Genomic DNA, 22279 nt, shown 5'->3' with positions numbered 1-22279 from the left:
GAGAAACCCAGTGGAGGGTACCAACAAACCATCGAGCTCAGATCTGGCCCCGTATAGCGTGACGTAAGACCTAGTATTCCTACTGGCGGACTACGGATTGTCAGGTTGGGCCGTTCGAAGATTTGATTAACTCTGCCAAGTTGTTTCCACGATGCTGGGGATGACTGGGCGATGATGAATTGGATTGAATGAGCTGGGGAAATCCGAGGCTATGAAGTGGCTATGCCGCTGTTGGTTGGTCTGGGAGTATCATCATCGACACTGCCACAGCTTTCTTGGTGATCCAATTCGTCCAAAGCTTCTCTTGGTAGAGACAAATACACAACAGGTCCAGATTGAGATGTATAATAGGGTCCACTCTGTTGGAACAAGAAGTCAAGTCGCCGAGAATTTGTATCTGGAAGTCGGATCAGCTACCACCTCGTCCTGAGAGAGCTGCAAACGGGCTGACAGGTATGGTCCACTTTTATGTGCTATCTCAGGGCTGGGAACGAACTCTGCACGCAGGCGAGCCACGGAGAAATCTTCATGTATGATCCCACTTGGGACCCTCGGTCTGTGAGGCGAAGAGCCTCTCATTTCGCAAGACCTTGGGCGGTGTGCTTCCATCCTTGGGACATGTCGGCATCGGACTCCATTGGCAGCGATTGTTTGCTCTCTGCCTGTCCATAGACCGACATTTTCTTATTTTCCCAGACCGCATTCTCAATCGTAGGAAGCGACCGACTTCACATCAATCCTGGAGCGTTATCGGAACTCGGTGCAGTCTGTTTGGCCATGCCAGAAACGGCAAAAAGGCATAGAATTCGATAACGCTATTGGCTCATCAATTCCAGAGTCAAGAGAGCGTTTGCAGGGGATCGACGGCACTAGCAATACCATCCATCCACAATCCCACTTCCGACTGGGCTTGTGTCCCGACTTTCCGGATACCACTACGTACGAAAGGGCATCTATGCTAGCCGACACTCTGCCGGTTTTCTTTGCCCATGGTGTTCCGTTTCGAACGAGTCGCTCCATCAGATACTCCCAAAAGAAGTCAACCAGAACCATCGTCGCAGATCGTTCTCCACAAGATCCGCCAAATGCGATCTATCAGATCCTTGCGGGTCGGGTCACTTGTGAAACCGGCCAGTTTTGTTACAAGGATATATGGATCTCAGATATAGATATCGACGATCTGAAGCTGGGGTATCCCAGTAATAATTCGGATGCGTACCCGCAGCGGCATTGCAAAGCGTGAATGCGCATACACTGATGAATACTTCCGCCACCATGGTTAAGGGTACCATCTACCAACGAGACAACCGGACTAAATGTAGTACCGTCATCGCCAAATATGCACTGCGTCGCCGAAGGCACACCCTTCCTGAAGCTAGAGCCGATTGCGATGCTCATCCGATGAAGGCATCCGTGGCTACTGCAGCTATTAAGGCAAGACTAGGTTTGTAGATTTCACACGTTCCCGTCTCAGCCGCAAATGCTGATGCGCCTGTTGTTTGGATCTTTCATCTGACATAAGCTGGGCAAAGTTTCCTTGGTATGTCATGTACTCGCCAAAACCGTCCAAGATATTTCTTTGGGGTAATTCAAGTCTTACTTGTCCTGAAGCAGCTTACGTAGAAACTCGGGATCGGATGAGTCTGTTTTATTGTACTCGGTGTTGAATGCCCCATCTACCTGAAGCATATGGCATGAACTGATCACGGTACGTGGCCATGTCCACTCTGGGATCTCCACCACCACAATCTAGTCGAACCCAAGCCTTGTCCGGCATCGTTCGGGAGGAAGTGGTCTTCAATGTCCCTGTTATCCATGATCGCTTGACTTGGTGAAAAGATCGTGGCAAGGATGAAACAAGATGGCGTCTGCATTCAGTCCCCTTTCGTTGAAATCCAGACGCATGGCTTTGAAGATCATCGAAGCTTTCTACCAAAGAGCTGTAATGGCTATCAGCTCTACTGGTTCTTCATTGGTTCATGCTGGCAGAGTCCGGCTCTTCTGGAAGCTTGCTTTTCGCTTTCATTTCCATCTTCATCTCTATTCCCCACCTCATGCCTTGTTGTATACAGCCAACTCGATATGGTTCAGCTGCTTAACGAAGTCGTGGGCACTGCAGTTGGCGTACTGATTTATTCCTTTTGCTGCGCAATATGCTCTTTGCTCTTGATATGGCTGGTTTGGGTCCACCATGAGCGAGACAGTTGTAAGTCGCTCCTCTGTACCTCATACTGGATCGTAGCTGATGTCTGCTGCCTCCAGTTGTTGCACTGCTGTCCTATTCAACCCTCCTTAGCACCATAACGAGTATCATCCAGCAGATACACACAATCATCGATTGGAGGGATATCAGAATTGAACAATACAATAACTCGGTTTCCCACAATAGGAACGCCCAGATCATCGTAGCTAGCCCAGCCGTTGGCTTAGACCTCATACTCTTCTACATCCGTAAGCACTCAACTAGCTTTTCTTCAGCATGGCTAAAACTTGTCACAGAATATTACTGCTACAATGTTGAGGGGCTACTTACGCTCTTCTGGTGCGTCCTGTCGTGCCTCTACCTCTCCATGGCTACAGCTTACGTGGATATTGCAGGGCCACCGCTCTCACCCATTCAATTTATGGCTTTGCAAACCCGCCATCATTCAAGGCGATACGGCATGCGGTAAGCCCAGTAGCAAAAGTCATAGCCGTGCTGTTACCGGCACTTTTCATCGGTCTCCTTCAGATAAAAACTCTGCAAACCTCACTTGTGGCTTTCTTGGTGGTAGCAAATATCAACAGTCAGCCAAGAACACCCCGAATCAAGTCTTGTCATTATGTTGCTAATATCTGTTTTAGTGATGGCTACTATGCTCTTCGGGAGTATAATCTTACTGGTCATACTTGGAAAGTACGTACACACCCGACGGCAGCTGCTCTCCTGGGACGTATACGGCGCGTCAGCCACGTCCCAAACAACAGCCGTGGGCTCCAGACACACATCAAGGTCCAGATACCGAAAGAAAAGTATCTATGACCGATGGTTGATCGTGCGCTTCACCGTTGCGTTTGCGGTTCTGGCCGGCTTCCAGCTGGCCACCATCTTCTTTGAGGTGGAATCAATTTACAGAAACAGCAGCGAAGCTATCACCAAGGGCCCAGACCTCACTGTGGCAACAGCCAAAGCCGATTTTCTCTTTTTCTTGCCCGGCGTCTCACCGAGTATCCTCGTGTTTGTGGTCTTTGGCACTACGAAACCTTTTTGCGACACGATGAGATATACGTTTATACCAAAACGATTCCGACGGGACCCAAGACAGATCGACCAAAGCACGTTAGCATGCTCGAGCCGGAGCCAGCGGTCTCGGATGCCCAACCTGCAGCAGGACGATGACTTGTGGTCGCCGACTATGTATGAAGCGCCCTCCATCGTACGGCTGCGAGAGATGGAGGTTGAACGTTCGGAACAGAAGACAGATGACTATGAGTGGCCCATCTTATCCTCCGATAGTGTCACGCGAGTCAACGACAACCTGGTCTGATCTGGGACACTGCAGTATACGATTTTCATGCTACGGTTCCTATGATACAAATTAACGGCTTATCGATGGCTTCCCCATCTCATCTATGATAGGGACTTACTGTAGGAAGTTGGGCACGTTCTGATGTGTGGCCTCTGGATCAAACGGGTGTGCTTAAGGGAATGTATAGTGCCGGACGACAGAAACACAGCTGGGTTTAGTAGCGATGCCCCGTTTACGATTTCATTATTCACATCTTGTCAAAAATATATCATGATTTCTATAACCAAAGCTTCGCGATGCAGAGTCAGAGAGGACTAGTCTGTAATCTGGATAAGTTCTCTTCTATTCTATGGCCTCTCTGTCCTACAATGGTGTCGATATAACCCCCCTCCCTTGACGCCTACAGAGCTATCATCAGCTTCTCTGCAAGAAGAGGCCATATATACTCCCGAAATGCTCTGAAACATATTTGCTAACAAAAAAAAACGCTAGTCATCTAGCCGTGAACTCAATCACTGGCAGCCTCTTGCTTCATACGAGACAGATAGCTGCCGTCTTATATTTGGTTCGTCAACCCTGTTCGACGTATTTTACTCGGCAGCTCTACAATGTGGGGTAAAAATCACACATTCAACAGCTTCAATAGCTCTATGATAAATTGTTAGGTTCTGTCGAGCTACTCAAAAACGCTGCCGCCTAACATCGACTTTCTGTAACACCTAGACCCGCCCGCTACGAGTACGTTGCTTCTTAGGGAATATTTTCAAGATCACACACTCCATCAAACTTGAACCTACCTGCATGAACACAGTCAATTCCGAATGAGAAATCATTGGATGGCAGATCATCTAGAGTGTATTCCATAGTTACGGGGGCTGCAACTGTAGATGCAGTTGACTTTCAGCCATTGAGTGTCTATTAAAACAAGCACACTTGGTAAGAAAAGGCCCATAGTACGAGTTTGAAGATCACCCAGGTTCATACATCCATTACTCCATGGAAGAAAACCTTTACGAGCTGCTTGATCTCGTTGAAATTTCGTTCTGCAATGTGAAGAAATTGGGAATCAGGGGCAGAGCCCGATAACTTTAGTCTAGTGCCCTCCAAGTCGCCCCACCTTGCCAAGATCTTGTCTTAACCACAGCAATGGAAGTTGAACCATCAACGTCAGCAATCACTTCGCGTTGACATCATCTTGATGGCTTCGTTGAACCGGCTCTTAGCCCGAAGTCGCGTGCCGAGACTCGCAAATATCCGCCGATTCTCAGAGGCCGTGTCGCACCCCTCAAACCGGGTGCAGGCCTACGTGTCGCGCAGCTCAGATCCGTACCTCAATCTATCAGTTGAGCACTATCTGCTGCAAAAATCTGCGCCAGAGTCCGTGGTCCTGTTTCTCTACACAAACAGCCCCTGCGTGGTCATTGGGAGGAACCAGAATCCGTGGCTGGAGGTCAACCTCGGCCTTTTGAACCGCGCCGGTCTCCTGGCCAAAACTCAGGGAAGCAGCGACGATGCAGATGAAGGCGTAGCTCTGGTGCGCCGGCGTTCCGGCGGCGGCACCGTCTTCCACGATGAGGGAAACGTCAACTATAGCGTCATCTGCCCGTCAGCGGCCTTCGACCGGAACAAACACGCCGAGATGGTGGTGCGGGCGCTGCGAAGCCTGGGCGCGGAGTCCACGCGCGTCAACGAGCGGCACGACATTGTCCTGGACGTGTCCGCACTGGCCTCTTCGTCCGGTGGCGGAGCCGAGACGTACAAGATCTCAGGGTCGGCGTACAAGCTGACGCGGCTACGGTCGCTGCACCACGGAACTTGCCTGCTTTCGACGCCGAACCTGAGCCGGATATCGCAGTTTTTGCGGTCGCCGGCGGAGCCGTTCTTGAAATCGAGGGGTGTGGACAGTGTGAGGTCCAAGATACAGAATGTGAGGGTTGCGAATCGCGATTTTGAGGAGGCAGTCGTGGCGGAGTTTGGGGGCATGTATGGGGATGTTGATGCGGAGATCATCACTGCTGGGGAGGCGAGGCATGTCCCGGACGTTATGAAGGGTTATGAAGAGCTGAAGGTAGAATCTCTTGAGATTGCCTGTGGAAGGGTTGCGCTGACCTGCTATTTCCAGTCGCCGAAGTGGATATACGAACAAACCCCTCGATTCACCTTCGCAACGCATCCTACGGAGGAAGACCCGAGGGAACGACCAGATCTGCCCGACTATCTCCCAAAGGATGTAAGTTTGACGAGCCAACTTGGAATTTTGCATAGCTAATCTGGCTGTAGTTCAAAGCATCTCTAGTGGTACGCCACGGCGAGATCGTTGAGGCAAACCTGTCAGGCATCTCCTCGTCGTCCATAGAGTCGGTGCAAGTTCACGAGGTGGGGGACTGGCGGGCTATGATCGGAGACTCGGCCGGGAGATGGTTCAACGGCATATTTGGCGCCCAACCGGACCAAGATAGAACCTTGGTGTGTACTCATGATGTACTAACAAGCTGATAGACATAGACCAAAGATACCCCTGTACCAATGGAAGCAGACGAGCTGGTCTCATCAAAACCCATCTGTTCTCTTGCGGATGACTCCCTCCACAACTGAGCGGTTACCGAAAGCAACCGGGGAGAATGCGCGCTGGTCCGGCATCCGATACAGGGCTTCGAGTCACGCATCGAGCGACTTGGGTCCCAGTGGCCAATCCTAGGAACCCCTTGACCGCAAGTGCTTGCTCCACCATCGAGGCTGATGTCGGAAATGAGCCTGCCTTTGAAAACCCAAGGACGGAAACTCCAAGTGTCATTATCTGTGGTTCCTTCTATGGCCACCCTCTTTCTATCACTTCAAAGCAGCCCAGTGTTGCCCCCGAAACCTTTCAAAATCTCATACCTGATTGCTTTCTCTCACAACTTCGAAATCAACTAGACAAGTCACCTTCTTGCAGTCTCGAACTCCCTAAAACTCAAAAGTCTGTTCAGATTATCTAGAAAGTGCAATAGTTTTGACACGATACAGACTATCCGAAGACTAGCCTAGAGATGGATACATCAGGCGTACCTGACTTACCTGACCTAATCCCTGTATGGTCTGTGCGCTTCGCGGGGGACGATCGGAGGGACTTTTCAAGACCCCGCCAAAAAATATGCATTCCACTTGCGCCGACATTCGAGTCATTATCGAACCAGCGCATTTTTCGACCCGAATTCTGAGGTCGAGTTGAATCCGTGGAACTCAATTCAGCTGTCCCCTACGCATTTTGTGACCTGGTATAATTAGCGGCACATTATAGCGTCCTGAATCTCCCTTCGGCCCATTTCCTCTACGCTTATCCCTCCGTCGCTTCTACAGTATCCTGGTTACTTCCACCGCCATTCCATTGAAGATGTCGACCTTTGGGCACGCCTTCCGGGTGACCACCTACGGCGAATCGCACTGCCGCTCTGTTGGCTGCATTATCGATGGCTGTCCTCCGGGGATGGAGCTTACCGAGAGCGATATCCAACCCCAAATGACCCGAAGACGGCCGGGACAATCGAGCATCACCACGCCGCGAAACGAGAAGGACCGCGTCATGATTCAGTCCGGGACCGAGTTTGGTATTACACTGGGCACGCCGATTGGCCTCATAGTGCTCAACGAAGACCAGCGACCGAGGGACTATGGCAATAAGACTATGGACATGTACCCGCGACCGAGCCACGCCGACTGGACTTACCTCGAGAAGTATGGTGTCAAGGCCAGCAGCGGTGGCGGCAGAAGTTCTGCCCGTGAGACTATAGGCCGTGTTGCGGCCGGTGCTGTTGCTGAGAAGTACCTTAAGTTGGCTTATGGGGTGGAGATCACAGCCTTTGTCTCCTCCGTTGGTAACATCCACATGTTCCCCCCTACGACCGAAGCCCCGACACCGAGCCAGAACCCCGACTTCCTCAAGCTTTTGGAAACCATCGACCGCAAGACCGTCGACCAGTTCCTGCCGGTTCGATGCCCGGACGAAAAGAAATCGGAGGAGATGGCCGACTACATCGCTGAGTACAAGGAGCGGGAAGATAGTATTGGTGGGACAGTCACCTGCGTCATCAGGAACGTGCCGAGTGGGCTGGGCGAGCCTTGCTTTGACAAGATGGAGGCCGAGTTGGCACACGCCATGATGAGCATACCGGCTACCAAGGGCTTCGAGGTTGGATCTGGATTTGGCGGCTGCGAGATTCCGGGTTCTATTCACAACGATGCCTTTATCAGAGCCCCCGAATCGGACAAGTCATCAAAGTCGGGCATTCCTAGACCCAAGCTCACGACGAAGACGAATAATTCGGGCGGTATCCAAGGTGGTATCACCAATGGTGCCCCGATTTATTTCCGAGTTGCTTTCAAGCCTCCCGCGACTATTGGACAGGCACAAAACACGGCAACGTACGATGGTGATGGTGAAGGTGTTCTGGCGGCGAAGGGTCGACATGATCCCTGTGTGGTGCCCAGGGCGGTGCCGATTGTTGAATCGATGGCAGCGCTTGTTATCATGGACAACCTGATGCAACAAATTGCTCGGCATGGAGCCAGAACACATCTGGCGTCGTTGCAAAATAGAGCGGTTTCTACCGAGAATAGCGTGGATCGGCAGTAGAGATATACCCGAACAGACAAAACAAGCGAAAAACGGAGATCTTGGGCCAATGCTGCTAATTATTTTGCAGAATACTGTGATATAATCGACCTTCGCGCCTTGCTTATTCCGTCAGATGATACGGGATGACGTGGGTCATTTGATACTGTTGCATTCGGGGAATAAAAGACGATAAGTGAAACTAGTCATAGGAAATGTATCTTCTTAAGTTCCTACGGTTTGGGTCACACCGTTTGTACAGGTTATGGTCGTCTTGACGTCCGGTGAGATGTTCAAAATAAGCCTCGAAACCTCGCAGCTTTATTTTCTGTTAAGAACAATTATCTAACCTTTGTGGGATTGAGCGCCATATGTGTGCCTGAGGTGGTGCCTAAGGCAGTGAAATCGCTTGTGTAGATAAAAAGGTCGGCACCTGCCTACCTACCTTAGATGTAACTTCTTACAGAGCACTCCGAGCAGTCAATACACACATCACACTGCGCATCGAGCATCGTAACCAATACAGGATCTGTACAGAGTCATCATCTGAGGGTTGAATCCCTCAACCTTTACCTCTAAACTCATAACACTGTAAAAGACACCCTGCTTTACTCAAATCAACAAGTAGCTCTTATCATCAATGATACCAAGGTCAGAGATTTCATGCACGGGATACACTCTAAAATACCACGTTCGGCCTTTTGGTTCAATACAATACTTTGATAAGAAGACGAACCATCAGATTGGCATCGTCCATAAGCCCTTCCATGCGTACTCGGTCTTTCTCTGATTGATCAATCCCCACTGCCTACTCGCTCTTCACATGAGATAGTCGACCAGTGATGCCACTTTTCTCAAGAGGGAAGGATGGATGTCAGAATCGTCCCCCCGCTTCCCCCCCCCCCAAACCGCGCCACCTTTCATCAGCCCGTTCCGATCTCCTTTCCTCAGTGCGAAGTCCCCTGATTTGCTTCCGTTCATCCTGGAGAGAAAACATTTAGCATTCATTGATCCAGAATAGACTAGAATCTGCGCGAAAGGTTTGGTGATATACGTACAGTGGTCAGCTTCCGGGGAAGCTCGAGGATGAAATACCCATCGATATCCTGGTTTGGATCAGCATGAGCAGTCTGGCTGTGTAGAATGAAGATATCACGTTACATGACAAGACTTCGAGCGTATGGACTCACTTTTACTTTGATCGTCGTCCCGGGAAACTGTTGACGTAGATACTGCTCTAGGTGGTCCTTGGGTAGTCTGTACGTCGGTATGATCTGGATATTATCATCAGACATAGGCACATCCATGATTGCAACTCTCAATTAACGTTGCGGCTATTTTAACAATGCTTGAATGTTGAGTGATTGATTTCAAAATTCTGGATTCCTTCTGTGTAGTTGCGGCGCGAGGCTGTCAGCGTTGAAGAGCAAGAGTAACTCCAAGAGCGTCAGCCGCCCCCAGGCTAGATTTTTCCCACAGCCTCACAGGGAAAAATGGGTGTGGAGGCAGTTTTCGTGACTTCATTGTCTCGCATGATGGCGCATGCCAAATCGAGCCAATGGGGAACCAGTGTCACCGCACCTTGCCGAAATCCCTTCATCAAAAATGCCTTGTTCAGGGCACAATTACACGAACACTCCTCAACATCATGGCAAGTATCCAAAACACATGCCTGCGCCCAAGCACAAGGGATGTGATGCTTCTGTGGCCTTCGCGCCTTTTCCCATTTTCCCCGTGACCTTGATAGCTGATCAAGACCAGCATTTGGACTCCTTTTAAGTTTGGGCATCAGTCGACAGCAAATTTTTGCTTGGCATCAGAGGTATTCATGCCAGCCTTTGGGGTTTTAACACGTTGATGAGTTCAATTCCTATCCCGTGCTTAATCTTCAATCCATCCCAGTAGACGTGGCAGGTTATAGCCCACTGCGGCTTTCTATTCTGACGTTCTCGTGCCTCCGTGCCATTTTCTGAGATCTGGTGGCTGCATGATGCCCTGTCCGCACCTAGAGATGAGCTAGATGCTCTACGAGTTTCTAACTTCATCCGTCTCTAATTACAGCCTGGCTAGGCCCGCCGTCCCTGCTGTGAGGCCACTGTGTATTCAGGGATGCTGGTTGCCGCATGCTTGCATCCCGAGAAGTCTGGGTATAACGTAGACGACGACGCAGGATTGTGACCACGTCATCCGTGCATTTTGAACAAGAAGCATTTGTCTGCGGACTGCTCGCTGTAAGCATCATTTTCAAGTCTTTACACATAGGCATATACTCACGAGACATCGTGTGGATAGCGAAACACGGGGGTATTGCACATTCGCATAATCCTCTGCATTCCGTGATCCAGTCCCCGGTACTGGATGAAGTGAACTGACACCCAAGATTCGTCAAATTTCATCTCACGCAATACCTCATATAACTTTTTGATTGGTTCCTCGAGCCCCTCCTCATGTACATCACCTTCTCCGTCTGTGAAAATGTACAGACTCTGGCGATCAGGCCGCCGGTCACGCAACATTTTGATGGTATCATCAGCCCAATACCCCAAAGTCTCCCGCAATTGTGTATTGGAAGCTTCAAATGAGTTCACACGCACTGCTGCTTCTAGTTTCTTACTTTTCCTCGTAGGGTTGGTGACCAGACCGGAGCTGAACCAGATTTTCATTCCCTGGCCATTGGGTGTGATGTCCTTTAGAATCTTCCCCAAAACGCGGATACCTTGGGACACAGCAATTTGGTTAACCCTCATCGATTCAGAGTTGTCGACTAGAAAAACCTGGCTCAAAGTTAGGCTGCTGTTAGATTCACGAAGGTGATAATCTGATTCCCTACCTGCGTGCGACCGCTTGAGCGTCGCAAGTCTTCCAACTCTTTTCCAATTGACGGTATGTTCTCCAGCCGAGCTCGCCGGCGCGGCGATTCATGGCGTATGCGCTCATATAGTTTCTCAATAGTAAGAGACATGTCTGGGATAGGCTTCTCATTGTTGGCTGCTGATGCAGGGTTGTCTGGAGGTTTGTCCCTTGTTTCATTTCCCGCGATGACGCCAAGGGTCATCAAATCACCACTTGACACGATATCTGATGGTGGAATTCTCGACTGCGCAGTCCCAGGCCTGGTGCTGTTTAGTTTTTGTGCGGACATGGACTTTATCTTCTTGTTTTCCCAGTCCGTGTGGACATCTCCAGCTTCCAAGCGCTCGTCGAGACGAACAAGCATATCAACCAGCACAATTTCGCTCACAAGCTCCAAGACGCCATCTGAGCCCGATCTTTTCAGTACATCCTGGTGCATTTCATCAACTTCTGGTAGTCTCTTTATGCCGTTGTGGAAGGATGCATCGCTGCCTGTTCCATTAGCAGATGATTGTTTGATGGCGTCTCGTCGTTGACACCTGTATTTTTCTCGGCCGTACTCTCCGCGTATTGACCACACGAGCGCCTCACTATAAACAGTGCCTAGATTCCAAACATCACCACGGGTGGAGATCTTTGCATTGACGAGATAGTGAATTTCACGAGCTTGGAATGCTTCCGGTGGGCCTTTATTATGTTACGAAAATGAGCATTAATCCGACGGTGATCTCAAACGAAGCAAAAACTTACCATACATTTTGTTTCCATACTCATTAACAAACGGGTTGTCTGCTGCTTCCTTAACTTGTACACAGCTGCGTCCGAAGTCGGCAAGCTTGAATGTGCAATTATATGGGTCTTCTTCAGGACCAGGAAAAACCAGTATGTTCTGCGGTTTGATGTCTTGATGTATACTGATTAGTACACGTCAGCAACCTGAGAGCCCTAGTGTCAACTTGATCACAACCCACCCGACGAACTTCCATTCCATGCCATTTTCACGGCTTATTTTGGAGTCATGCTGTGAGGAGACTTGACCATGGAGTGCTACCAAGCCGTCACACATGACAAACATAGCATCCCAGAATGCTTTTCTGCGGTCTGCAGGAAGTCCTTCTCTGTGCTTCTGGTAATAGTTGACGAGGTTCCCACCACGGGCGTATTCGAGGATTATGGTCCGGGTGTTCCCTTGTTCTATCGACCCGTAGTAACGAACGATGCAATTGAATGGTAAATTTTCAGAGAGCCGGTGTTTTTCGAGTTTCCGAAGTAAGTTGTAGGCGGTAACTTCATTCCTGTACATCTGAAGCTCTTGATTTGACATCTTGCTGGTGAATTTGATTTCCTTGAAGACAAAGGTGTTCCTGAGATGGTCGACATCCTGATCAGTTACAAACTTGGCATCTGAGGTCAGGTCGTTGTAGTTCTCGTCAATCTCAACTTTGTAGATGCAACTTCCGTCTCCGACTTCGTTATTCACCAGCGTTTTTGATACCAGGGGAAGTATTTGGTCTTGGGAGACCTCGGGTTGGTGCATGAGCTTCGAAATCTTCTGGGGGCAGAAGCACCATTGGTCCTGCATGAACCGCTCCCACAGAGGCCCGTTACCAGAGCTCCAGCCTGGGACACGTTTGAGTGGCAGGTTATTATCATCTTGCTCATTGGCGACAAAGACATCGAAGTGATCGATTAGATCAAGATGTACCAATATATACAGAACTTGAACGTAATTTTCCTCGATGGCGTCCTCCTTTACATTTTTACGTATGCGCGGGTTGCTATTGACGATCTCTTTAATGCGTTCGGAATTCCAGAAGGCCTCCAGCTGATCGCGACGTATGTAGTTGGCTTGATCTCCCCGACCGTTGTAGCCGGTGCTTGAATGTTTTTCAATATACTGATTGAATTCGCTGCATAAGTTAGAGTGAAATTGCACTTGTCTTGTCGCATTGGAGTCTGTGGATGGAAGGCTTGTAGTGGCTGGCCTCATGGTAAGGAAACGGATATTTCCACAGTGCTCAATGACGCCTCAGCTCCAGGCTTTTGGTATGAATTGATTCCATTAAAGGGTTATTGGTAATGTAGACACAAGTCATCTTCGTGAGAAGAAATGAGGTAGGCAGCCACCCATTCGGCGCCCGCACTTGCCTGAAGAGGACGAGCAGGTAAGTAACCTGGATTGGTTGCGCCCCGACCTTACGTCCTGTATTGTTGTATTTGGATCGCATGCAGGCAACTTGATCACCAGCGTTAGCTTCGAGTGTGGGCCCTTGGCAATATTGAAAAACAAATGAGAAGCTTGGAAAGAGTGGTTTGGAAATGTTCTTCCACTAGCGACTCGAGCCTGCCCACGCCACTGTCACTGATTTTCATCTTGAGGTCTATGCAGACCTTGCTCGAATTCGCCCGACCAGTATGTCAGTAAAGTAAGCACAGCTCTGGTGAACCGCCTTAGGCATCGAAAAAGGTCTGGGGTTTGGGCCGACTAAGGTCAATTGAGATGTCAACCCGCACCTTCTCAGCCATGAATCTTTCGCCGCAACTTGGAGCCTCTTGGGAGTTAAGCACCTCGGTTCGACGGTTCGAGCAAGATGGGAAAAGTTGTTATTTACTTTTACATGCTAAGGGTCCCAAAAAAGATGAAACAGAAAAAAGAAAACCTTCTTTCGACCAGGTAACAGTCATGGAACGTGCGACTCCTTCATGCGAATAGCTTCCTGGAGCTCGAGCCTAGCCTTACGCTCGATGTTCCAATGTACCAACAGCCAAATCAATGCGATTCCCACCATCAAGGGAACGCACACCTCTACAAACAAGGCAAAAGCGTCCCCGCGGAACTGCCAAGTACTGTCAATGCTGATGCCGTCATTCCACTGAAGTACGCCGCTCCCAAAGAAGGTATACGCAAACCGTCAGCAATGCGCGCGCATGGAACCAATGTCTGGGACTTACAGATACGAAAGTTCCAGGCAGGAACACAAGCGTGACGACCGTGATAATATGCATCGAACTCGTCTCGTTTGCTGCTATCAGCTCCGTGTTCTTGGCTGACATTTGCGCCTTTTCGGCAAATATTTGGCTGACCTGGAGATTCCGGTACTGCAAGATACTCTCCAACTGTTCAATATCAGAACATGCGCCGACAGTCACTAGAGCTCGATCTAGGTTCTACTTGCCAGCTTTTTTCCTTCGTCCAATCTGCGCAGAAGAGACTCAAGTTGCGTTTGACGAGTTTCCAGGCTCCTAACCAGGTACTGCAATTGTCTGAAGAACGTCCCAGTGCGTTGAGCGAAGGAGTCGGGGCCGGGTGCTAGGTTACTGCACGGCATACTTCCATAATACGCGCGGCAGTCTTGAATAACGCCAACGTCTAGCTTGATGGTGAGGATGGCTTCTTCGACCCTTTCGGCAATCACGTTGAGCTTCTGCAAGTCAGATAAGTTGAACATCTCGAGAACCAGCATCTTCCCAGGGGGCTTGGCTTTCATCTTATTCGGGGGCGAGTTCTCTGACGATAATGAAGGCGGCTCTCGCTTCAGAAGAGACAGCACAGAAGACATGGTCGACTGCTTCTGCGGTGGCAGAAACCGTTCAGCTTGGCTTGGTTGATTTCCTGGATCCAGATTGAAAGCGTCATTCACGCTCGGCTGAGTAAACTGATGCCTCCTAGAATACAATGCCCATTGCTGGGAATGTTGCTGCTCGGGCCGGAAAGGCTCGAAGTGAGGCACCCGCCCAATAGGGGCCGTTTTGGCCTTGGTCGAAATTCTGCGGACAGCGTCCTCTACATCACGAACGAGCCATCGCCAATTCTCTTCACACCACCTGAAATACACAAGATGAGTCTTCAGAGTGGCCTCAAAGGCATCGTTAATATCCCCACCGTTCTTGTCATCGGATCCTGAAGATCTTGACGGTGAAGGCTCCAGATTGGGCGCTTCTTCGCAAATATGCTCACGCAGTAGATTATTGCCCTTGATTGTGATCCACAACGTGCGGCCAGTTTTTATGTCGAACGACAAATAGACTGCGGCTTGTCGAATAGACCACTTCCACTCAGCCTCTGGGACATGTTCTGGGGCTCTCAGCAAATACGAGAGACGCATTGATGAACCAGAACGGCCTAGTGTTGGTATGGCCAACGCTGAGGATCCAAGTGAGTCGTCGGATTGGAAGTGGCACAAGCAGGCGTCTATCGGTTCCTCCTGGTCTCCAAAGGTGTGGAGGTAGTCTAGAAAAGATGGTTCTACCTGCTGAAACGTGAACAAACTCTGAAGCATCCGCAAAGAGCAGTTCAGAGGCGCCCTGGAGTTATTCGCTTCGATGAAACTGGGTAAAATCTAGCTGCAGCACCTGTACATCTCGGGACGTTGTCACAACTTACACGTGCCTGCAACCAGGGTCTTTGGTGTCTGGATAGAGGTGGTCATCTAGAATTTTGGGTGCTCGGATAGCTTTCAATTGGAATTCTGTTCTGGGTCAGGTTTGCCACAATTGGAGAATTGGAGGGCTCATTCTTTTCCGCGTGTGAACTTACTTCCTTCCGCTCTCCAGGCTTCCCAGAACACCAGTTGTGGTTGCGATTCTTTGAATAGTCTCCCACTCTCATCCTTCAGTCGTTTTCGATATCCTTTAAGGACTCTCTCTGGCCGGGATTGCCGCAGAATATTTTCCGGGTATTCCTCCCATCTCCTGTAAGCATCGTCCAGCTGGTCGTACACATAGTCGGTCATTTTGAGGCAGCATGAGGGGGATCATCCCACCAACCGAGTACAGGGCCAGAGTGACTTAAATACAAACCCCACGCCTTGGTCCGAACCATTACAGCCTCTTGCCATGGAATTCGAACAGAATAAAGCCCCGGGGAAGTGAAAGCCTGGGAGAGCCTCGTTGCACGGTGAATACTCTGGACATCATCATTGCCTGAGGCACTCACACATTGATATGCTGCTGTGGCTATGATTGGACACCTAAATAAGCAACCCACCCTTCCAAATGACCGTCCGACCAGATTGACGTGGTCACGCATGAATTGAGGCTCTTTGTGGGTCAACGCACTTGCTTAGTGCTCATCTCAGGCATGAAGAAATCCTTGTTGTCCGAAACGCCATGGGTTATAGCCTCAAAGGAGGCGTCCTTGTTTCCATGGAACCCTGTCATTCAGCTGGAAGGAATCTTGTAAGGTGCATTTGATCAACAGCCTCGGTATTATTGTCGGTCACTTCGGGTATTTATTTCCCGGGGAAAGATGGGCGCCTATGGAAAAAGCTCGACAGAGTAATGCTATCTGCAAGCAACGTTGGGGTTTGGCGGTCTCAGTGCATATTATTTTGGCAAAAAAAACTTGCTTCAGTCCTATCTCGCGGCAGAATATCATTACGGTCGGGTGATCGTGGTAAATAGAAGTATTCAACAAGTCATCTTAGCATAAGACTGTAGGGGTTCCTCATTATGCCCACCCCTGTAATAACTATCCTTGGAGCAAATTACATTACCACGTGCAAAACAGATGTACCACTTTGCTTCAGACAAGGCTCGAAGCTCAACCATCCTGCGCTTGTGGGGGGTTCCATCGTCTCAAGTCCCGCAGCTCGGTCCGTATTGTCTGCCTCTCTTCCTGTGCCTCGTCAGCGGGTTTTACCATTCTCCAAGCGGCGCGTAGTTCCATACCTCGGTCAGCTTTCGTGGGAGCAGAACATTGTAGTTCGCATCGACGGCATACCTAACATCAGAAAGAAATAGATAAATAAAAGAAACAAACTGTAAAATTCCAGAGCGAAAATCTGGCTGCGGCGAGGCTTACTTCAACGCGTACTTGTGTACTCTGGAAAAAGTACTGTAGCCACGCTGTCAAGACGTCACTCCTGAGGTGATAGCTTGAGACTGTGTCCCAAAGCCAAGGTCGAACGGGCTGGACGGAGTGTCCTTCATACCAGTCATAGTGGTACGGACCCGACATTATGTATATCTGTCGTGATGGATATCGTGTTCAGCAACAAGCCAACGGTATGCTTCGCCGTTAGATCAAGAAAGCAAAATCCAGGCGAGATTTGGGGGGCGATTCAGCACTTAATATCTAACCTGTATCCGATGCGAGATGGATGGAAGTCAGACGTCTTCAAGTCTTACATACCCAGAGCCTCTATTGACATCATGTATGTCGTGTTGGGCGGCGAAGAAGACGCACGCAGTATTGGACGTCGTACGACATGAAGAATGAGATGCGGGTAGACCACATCCTGCGGGTTGTGAAGCGACCTAAACTACCGAAGGCTTCATCTTACCGAAATTGAGTCACGCAAATATGCAGTTCTTCCAGGATCAGTTGAGCCGCAATCGTCTCGAGGTGCTGTTAGATGGTTCGTATCATTGGCTTCTACTGCATGAAGGAAGCCCAAACTATACCAGGGCAACATCATGGCCACCACAATCTTCGAAGTTCACCAATCAGCAGGTTGACCGGCTGGACAGTCATCAGTTGTATCCAATCGCAATATCCTATTACTTTCTGCATGAAGTGTTGACAGGGTTGACAATCGATCTGCTCAGTCAGAGCAGGCTGGGGAAAACGCTGCGGCCCCAGATTGGGAATATCGGCGCCAGAATCATGCAAGAGATCACTTGTCAGGCAAAGTACGCTCAACTCAGTCATGTCTTTCCATATACCCAACCAGGATCAAGTTCCAGTTTCCAAGTTCACATCGCCTGTAAGGGGGGAGGGCTCCGTTGTCCCAGCAAGCATGTAAACAGGCTCGAACCAGGCGAAACAATTGGAGAACCAGGAAGTAAACCATCCTTGTACCAAGCGGTGTGCTGAAAAATAGTATGAGATGCTCTCACAAAGTGGAGGGTACGCGGGCTCCGTGGCCTCCATAACTTGGCAATCCTGAACCAAAGCAGCGGAACTCATCAAGAAGACGAAACATGACATAACAGGATGCTCCGGGAAAACAAAGGAGAGCTTCTATCAGAATATTTAGCTAGAAAGCCAAATTCCAAGTAATATAATATCAACAAATATCATGAGGTACAAGATTACTTGAATATATTAGCCAGGACCAGCAATACCTAACACTAGACGTTACCATCCGTAAGACACAAGCCCATCCACGAAGAGAGAATCAACAGAGAGGAGTCCAAAAATATCAGGTCAACCCCCGTCTACACTAAAGAACGAAATAGTTACGAAGGAAAAATAAAAGTGCAAAGAGCTCAGGGGCAGGCTTGACCTGCACCCTATGAAAGGGTTTGGGTATTCATAGTACATCCTCTACGCGGCGGAACATTCTAGGCTACGCAATTTGTGCCATGTCAACTAGTCTACCAGACCGACTGGTCGGTTCCGTAGGATGATTGGGAAGCTGGATGCATCTTTGTGCCATATGAATCCAACACAAGAGGGCGATGAAGACCAGGTACCCAAGCTTCGTCCGCAACCAGAGTGCAACAAATGAACCGCCAACGTTTCCAAGTCTATCTGCCATCTGTGGAGGGCGACAAGCTTGACCTCCACCACGCCGTCGCCACCTCCTTTTGCCTCAAGGCCTTCGACTTCACCAGCGAGTAAGGAGATTAGATTGCATAACTGCCACAACAATCTTCACGGTCGACCTCAACACATCGTACGCAGCGACACAAACATCAATGTCCAAGCATGCGCACGGCCAACACAGTCAACAACTTCAAATTGATCTGTCCACACATGCACTCGGCCACTTTCCCTGCCACGCGCCAACCCTACATGCACTATTCAAATATGATCTCGACGCGTCTTGTTCCGCATCCTGGAATGCCAATTTGATAATCTATAACTGCGGGTTGGATTCGTTTTACATATGGGATACAAATACACAACATTCCGGTGTTCCGAGCTGATGATGGATGATCCCCCTCTAATGCTAACCCCTGAAGTCGGTTAGGCCCTCGTCCTCCTCCAACATGGTGGCGTAAGACAACGGCGTAAACATGTGGCCGGCGAACTCGGCGTACTTCGACTGCGCTTCGACCCATTGCAGACGGAGGGAGTGCAACTACAAATTTTCGTAAGCATGGTTCCATGGTGACATGACAGAGGGGTGACGAGGAGTAGTTGGAGGGGTGAACTTACCATGGCACTGCAGCCTTCCATGGCAATCAGAACAGCGCAGCTGAGGAAGAACCACAAGTAGAACCCGATGACAATCATGATAACGCCAATAACACCAGTTTTGTTAATTGTCCCGCCGAGAGTCATGTCCCACAGGACGACACTGAGTTGCTGATGTGCGAGGGATAGAGCCCATAGACGCAAATAGGAAGCAGTGTGGGAAACACAGTTCAAGCAGAATTCTGCACAAAGAATTAGCACCGTGCAGCAACGTGGACCACCAAGATCACAGAACATGCGAAAGAAACTTGCCTATAGTGTGGATAACCTGGTGGATCATGACCTCACTGAACTCAAACTCCCCATGGCCTTCGTCGTCGTCATCGTGGTCCTGGGCGATCATAGTGACACCCTCACCACCATCGCTCTCTCCACTGGGTCGGCCATTGGCTCCGGCGTGTCCGTTTTCGTCCTCGTCGTCCAAAGCCGACACTCTCGAGTTCTCACCGATACCGTGATAGCCCTTAGCGCGCGCCCGATTGTGCTCCCAACGAAGGTAAAAGGGCTTCAGGAATAGCAGGATAGGAACTTGGACAACGGCTAGAAGCAGCAGGAATACCTGCAGGGGTGCTTGCCCAGGGTAGAGCTCTTCATCCAGTTCACCAGGTTGCAAGAACATGTAGATCAACATGTTCAGAAGTCCGGGAGGGTTCTTGCCAATTGCGTTCCAGTCCACTGACCACTTGTAGATGATACACACGACAAGGTAGCCGAAAATAGACTGGAAGAAGATCATGCCCGGGATGAAGTTGCCCCAGATGTCGATTGGCTTCTTGAAGTGTCGAGCATTCAGGTACGAGAAACACAGCGAGTAGGTCATGTGAGCCCAACCGAGGATGATACTCATCTTCATCTTGTAACTGTTTGTGAAGAGAAGATCATTCTCAGTGCCGTGCCATCTCCAATCTAGACCAAATGGATACCGGTATGAACTCTTCAGTTGGCCGGTGAGCGCCTGACCCTCCTTCCAGCCGTCTGGAACTTTCCACTCCCACTGACTGTCAAAGAGCGTCAGGGATTTGGAGAAGGCATCGTTGTACATGAGACCAGTGTAGACGGAGAAGATAGCCATGACGAGCGCAATGTAACGACCGTAATAGATCATGGCGAAGAGCTCGAACGTGACTTTCTTCAAGGGTCGTTCCCAGTAGATCATGGCCAAAGAGGCGCAAAGCATGATGATGGCATGTCCGAGGTCACCGAACATGACAGCGAACAAGAAAGGAAAGGTAACGATGGCAGGGAGGGCAGGATTAACCTCTTGATAAGTGGCCGTGCCGTAAGCGTTGATGATGGTTTGGAAAGCCTCGGTGAATTTGTTGGTCTTAAGATAAGTCGGAGGCGTCTTGTTGGTTCGAATCTCATTGATAATGGATGGAACGGAGAGACCGGCTCGGTTGGTCACATCCTGAAGGGTTGTTCGGATCAGAGCTAGATCATTGGTGGGACACCATCCCTCGGCAATGAGAGTTCTCCGTTGTCGATCGAACGAAAAGAGGTTGAGGGTCTGGTATGCGGCCTTCTCCTTGGTGATGAGAACCATCCAGGCAGACAAGGACTGGCCGATCTGGGTCAACTCAGCCTCGAGAGTCTGCTGGGTGTTCCTAAGCACGTTTTGGACGTCGTTTAAGCGAGCGTTGACCTCATGGATTTGATCCCGGCGGAGATCGCTGTTCTCGTCCACGTTGTAGATCTCGGCTCCCATGGACTCGGAAATCTTTCGAATCTTGGCCAGAATCTCTTTGCCGTGCGCAAAGATGACGAAGACGTTCTTGTTGACGGCCTCATTGGTAGTCGGATCGACCAAGGCGTCGGGGATCTCGGACTGGTTCATGTAGAGATTTCCACGCAGGGTACGCCAGAGGATGCGCTCGAAAGCAGCAACTCGATCGCGAGAGATGACACCGGCGACGAAGCCAATGTTCATTCCGGAGAAGGATCGCTCGACATCAGGGGCGGAATGGTGCTGCTCAACATCCTGCAGGAGGGGAGCATCGTCGTCCTCGGTCGAAGCTCGGATCTCCTCGACGTTGCCGTGCGCACGGTCAAAGAAGCCGCCTGCCTCGCGCAGAACCCATCGCCACTCGGTCAACTCGACCTCTCGCCTCTTCAACGTCTCATAGCTTTCGTTGAGGTCATGGACGCGCGTCTCCAGGCCCTGGCTTCTATCTGCCAGCTCGTCGATTTCGTTGGTGGTGGGAGGGGCGAGGCTGTCGACATCAAGATCCATCTTTCTAAGGGGGATATTGGCCTTCTCCATCTGCCCGTAAAAGTAGCCTGCTGAGTTAGCAGCTGAGCGTCTTTTGACGACGTTGATCGGGATGACTTACGAAGTTGACGTTCCACATTATCAAGTCGTCGGATCTCCTGGGTGAAGGTACGTTGGAAAGCGCTGGTGTCGCCATTGAGCTGCATCATGTGTCAGTATTGCTGGCTGCGTCGGAGCTGTTCCAGTGGTTGATGGGCGTGACGTACATCGCGGAACTGGACCAGGCCAAGCTCTCCCAGAGCGTTGACGACCTCTCTGCCGATTTCATTGGAGATGTAGAGCTGCACCATGCTCATATCCGCCGAGCGGAACATGGATGTCTTTGATGGAGCCATGATGGCGGTTGGCTCCGAGGTGCGAAGTGCGAGCGCGTTTAAGGGATGCAACAAGCGATGAAGCTCAATGGAAGATGGACCTCCAGAAGTCGTCGAACTTCCAGGTGTCCACCCCCGACTAAAGTGATTATCCGAGACTTTGCCGACGTAAGTAATGGTCTGTGCTGTATCCTACGCATTGATGAACCTTGGCAGGCGCCTACTACAAAGAAATGACACACCGGCCAAAACTCACCGGACTACACTACAACGCTACAACGATTAACCACAATTACGCTACTATAATTCTGAATATATATCAATAAAATATATAGCTTTACAGAGTACCTAGAGTATCTGTGGATTTGGTGGCGTGAGGTCATGGTAAGGTACATCTGAGATACTTAAGTGTCCTTGTGCGGCTTGGGCCCCCCACCTGTACTGCCCTTCTTCACATTCGTATGTAGCCGGAATGACAGTACCAGTGCCATTCCACAGTATCCAGTACTATATGGAAGTGTACCTTTTTATACTTTCTCTTAGTAATATGTTAAGGATTCGGTCCTTCCTCAATACTCTGGTTTCTCAAGGTATAAA

General features: G+C 49.9%; 6 protein-coding genes across 6 annotated transcripts; 3 read left to right on the top strand and 3 right to left on the bottom strand.

Annotated features, from left to right (window-relative positions):
- Positions 1-2085: 2085 nt before the first annotated feature.
- On the top strand, positions 2086-3293 carry BCR38DRAFT_304062 (uncharacterized protein; the record flags this gene model as incomplete). The annotated part of the gene is made up of 5 exons (XM_040854590.1): positions 2086-2206; positions 2263-2451; positions 2500-2542; positions 2599-2786; positions 2845-3293. Coding segments are annotated over 5 exons (990 nt in total), but the record flags the coding sequence as incomplete, so codon positions are not given.
- A 1367-nt stretch (positions 3294-4660) lies between these two features.
- BCR38DRAFT_119936 (uncharacterized protein) lies at positions 4661-6057 on the top strand. Its single transcript, XM_040853463.1, has 3 exons — positions 4661-5577; positions 5632-5739; positions 5790-6057. Exons 1-3 carry the CDS (start codon positions 4708-4710, stop codon positions 6003-6005), a joined length of 1194 nt encoding a protein of 397 aa, XP_040709946.1. The 5' UTR covers positions 4661-4707; the 3' UTR covers positions 6006-6057.
- An 825-nt stretch (positions 6058-6882) lies between these two features.
- BCR38DRAFT_356038 (chorismate synthase) lies at positions 6883-8121 on the top strand (the record flags this gene model as incomplete). Its single annotated transcript, XM_040856997.1, has 1 exon — positions 6883-8121. One exon carries the CDS (start codon positions 6883-6885, stop codon positions 8119-8121), a length of 1239 nt encoding a protein of 412 aa, XP_040709945.1.
- Positions 8122-9842: 1721 nt separating this feature from the next.
- On the bottom strand, positions 9843-13021 carry BCR38DRAFT_478873 (uncharacterized protein). Its single transcript, XM_040863121.1, has 5 exons — positions 11925-13021; positions 11704-11867; positions 10931-11640; positions 10375-10874; positions 9843-10322 (listed from the first exon to the last, which is right to left on the bottom strand). Exons 1-5 carry the CDS (start codon positions 12941-12943, stop codon positions 10142-10144), a joined length of 2574 nt encoding a protein of 857 aa, XP_040709944.1. The 5' UTR covers positions 12944-13021; the 3' UTR covers positions 9843-10141.
- Positions 13022-13541: 520 nt separating this feature from the next.
- Positions 13542-15879, bottom strand: BCR38DRAFT_451443 (uncharacterized protein). The gene is made up of 5 exons (XM_040861463.1): positions 15491-15879; positions 15338-15422; positions 14130-15282; positions 13906-14070; positions 13542-13853 (listed from the first exon to the last, which is right to left on the bottom strand). The coding sequence occupies exons 1-5, from the start codon at positions 15684-15686 to the stop codon at positions 13635-13637; spliced, it is 1818 nt and encodes a 605-aa protein (XP_040709943.1). The 5' UTR covers positions 15687-15879; the 3' UTR covers positions 13542-13634.
- A 2744-nt stretch (positions 15880-18623) lies between these two features.
- On the bottom strand, positions 18624-21766 carry BCR38DRAFT_469538 (V-type ATPase, V0 complex, 116kDa subunit family). The gene is made up of 5 exons (XM_040862808.1): positions 21575-21766; positions 21430-21508; positions 19352-21376; positions 19061-19281; positions 18624-18983 (listed from the first exon to the last, which is right to left on the bottom strand). Exons 1-5 carry the CDS (start codon positions 21701-21703, stop codon positions 18852-18854), a joined length of 2586 nt encoding a protein of 861 aa, XP_040709942.1. The 5' UTR covers positions 21704-21766; the 3' UTR covers positions 18624-18851.
- Positions 21767-22279: the final 513 nt, after the last annotated feature.

This window comes from Pseudomassariella vexata (assembly GCF_002105095.1).
Source record: "Pseudomassariella vexata strain CBS 129021 chromosome Unknown BCR38scaffold_24, whole genome shotgun sequence".
Classification (NCBI taxonomy): Eukaryota; Fungi; Ascomycota; class Sordariomycetes; order Amphisphaeriales; family Pseudomassariaceae; genus Pseudomassariella; species Pseudomassariella vexata.
Note: the sequence above shows the minus strand (reverse complement) of the source record. Positions and strands in the feature narration are given on the sequence as shown.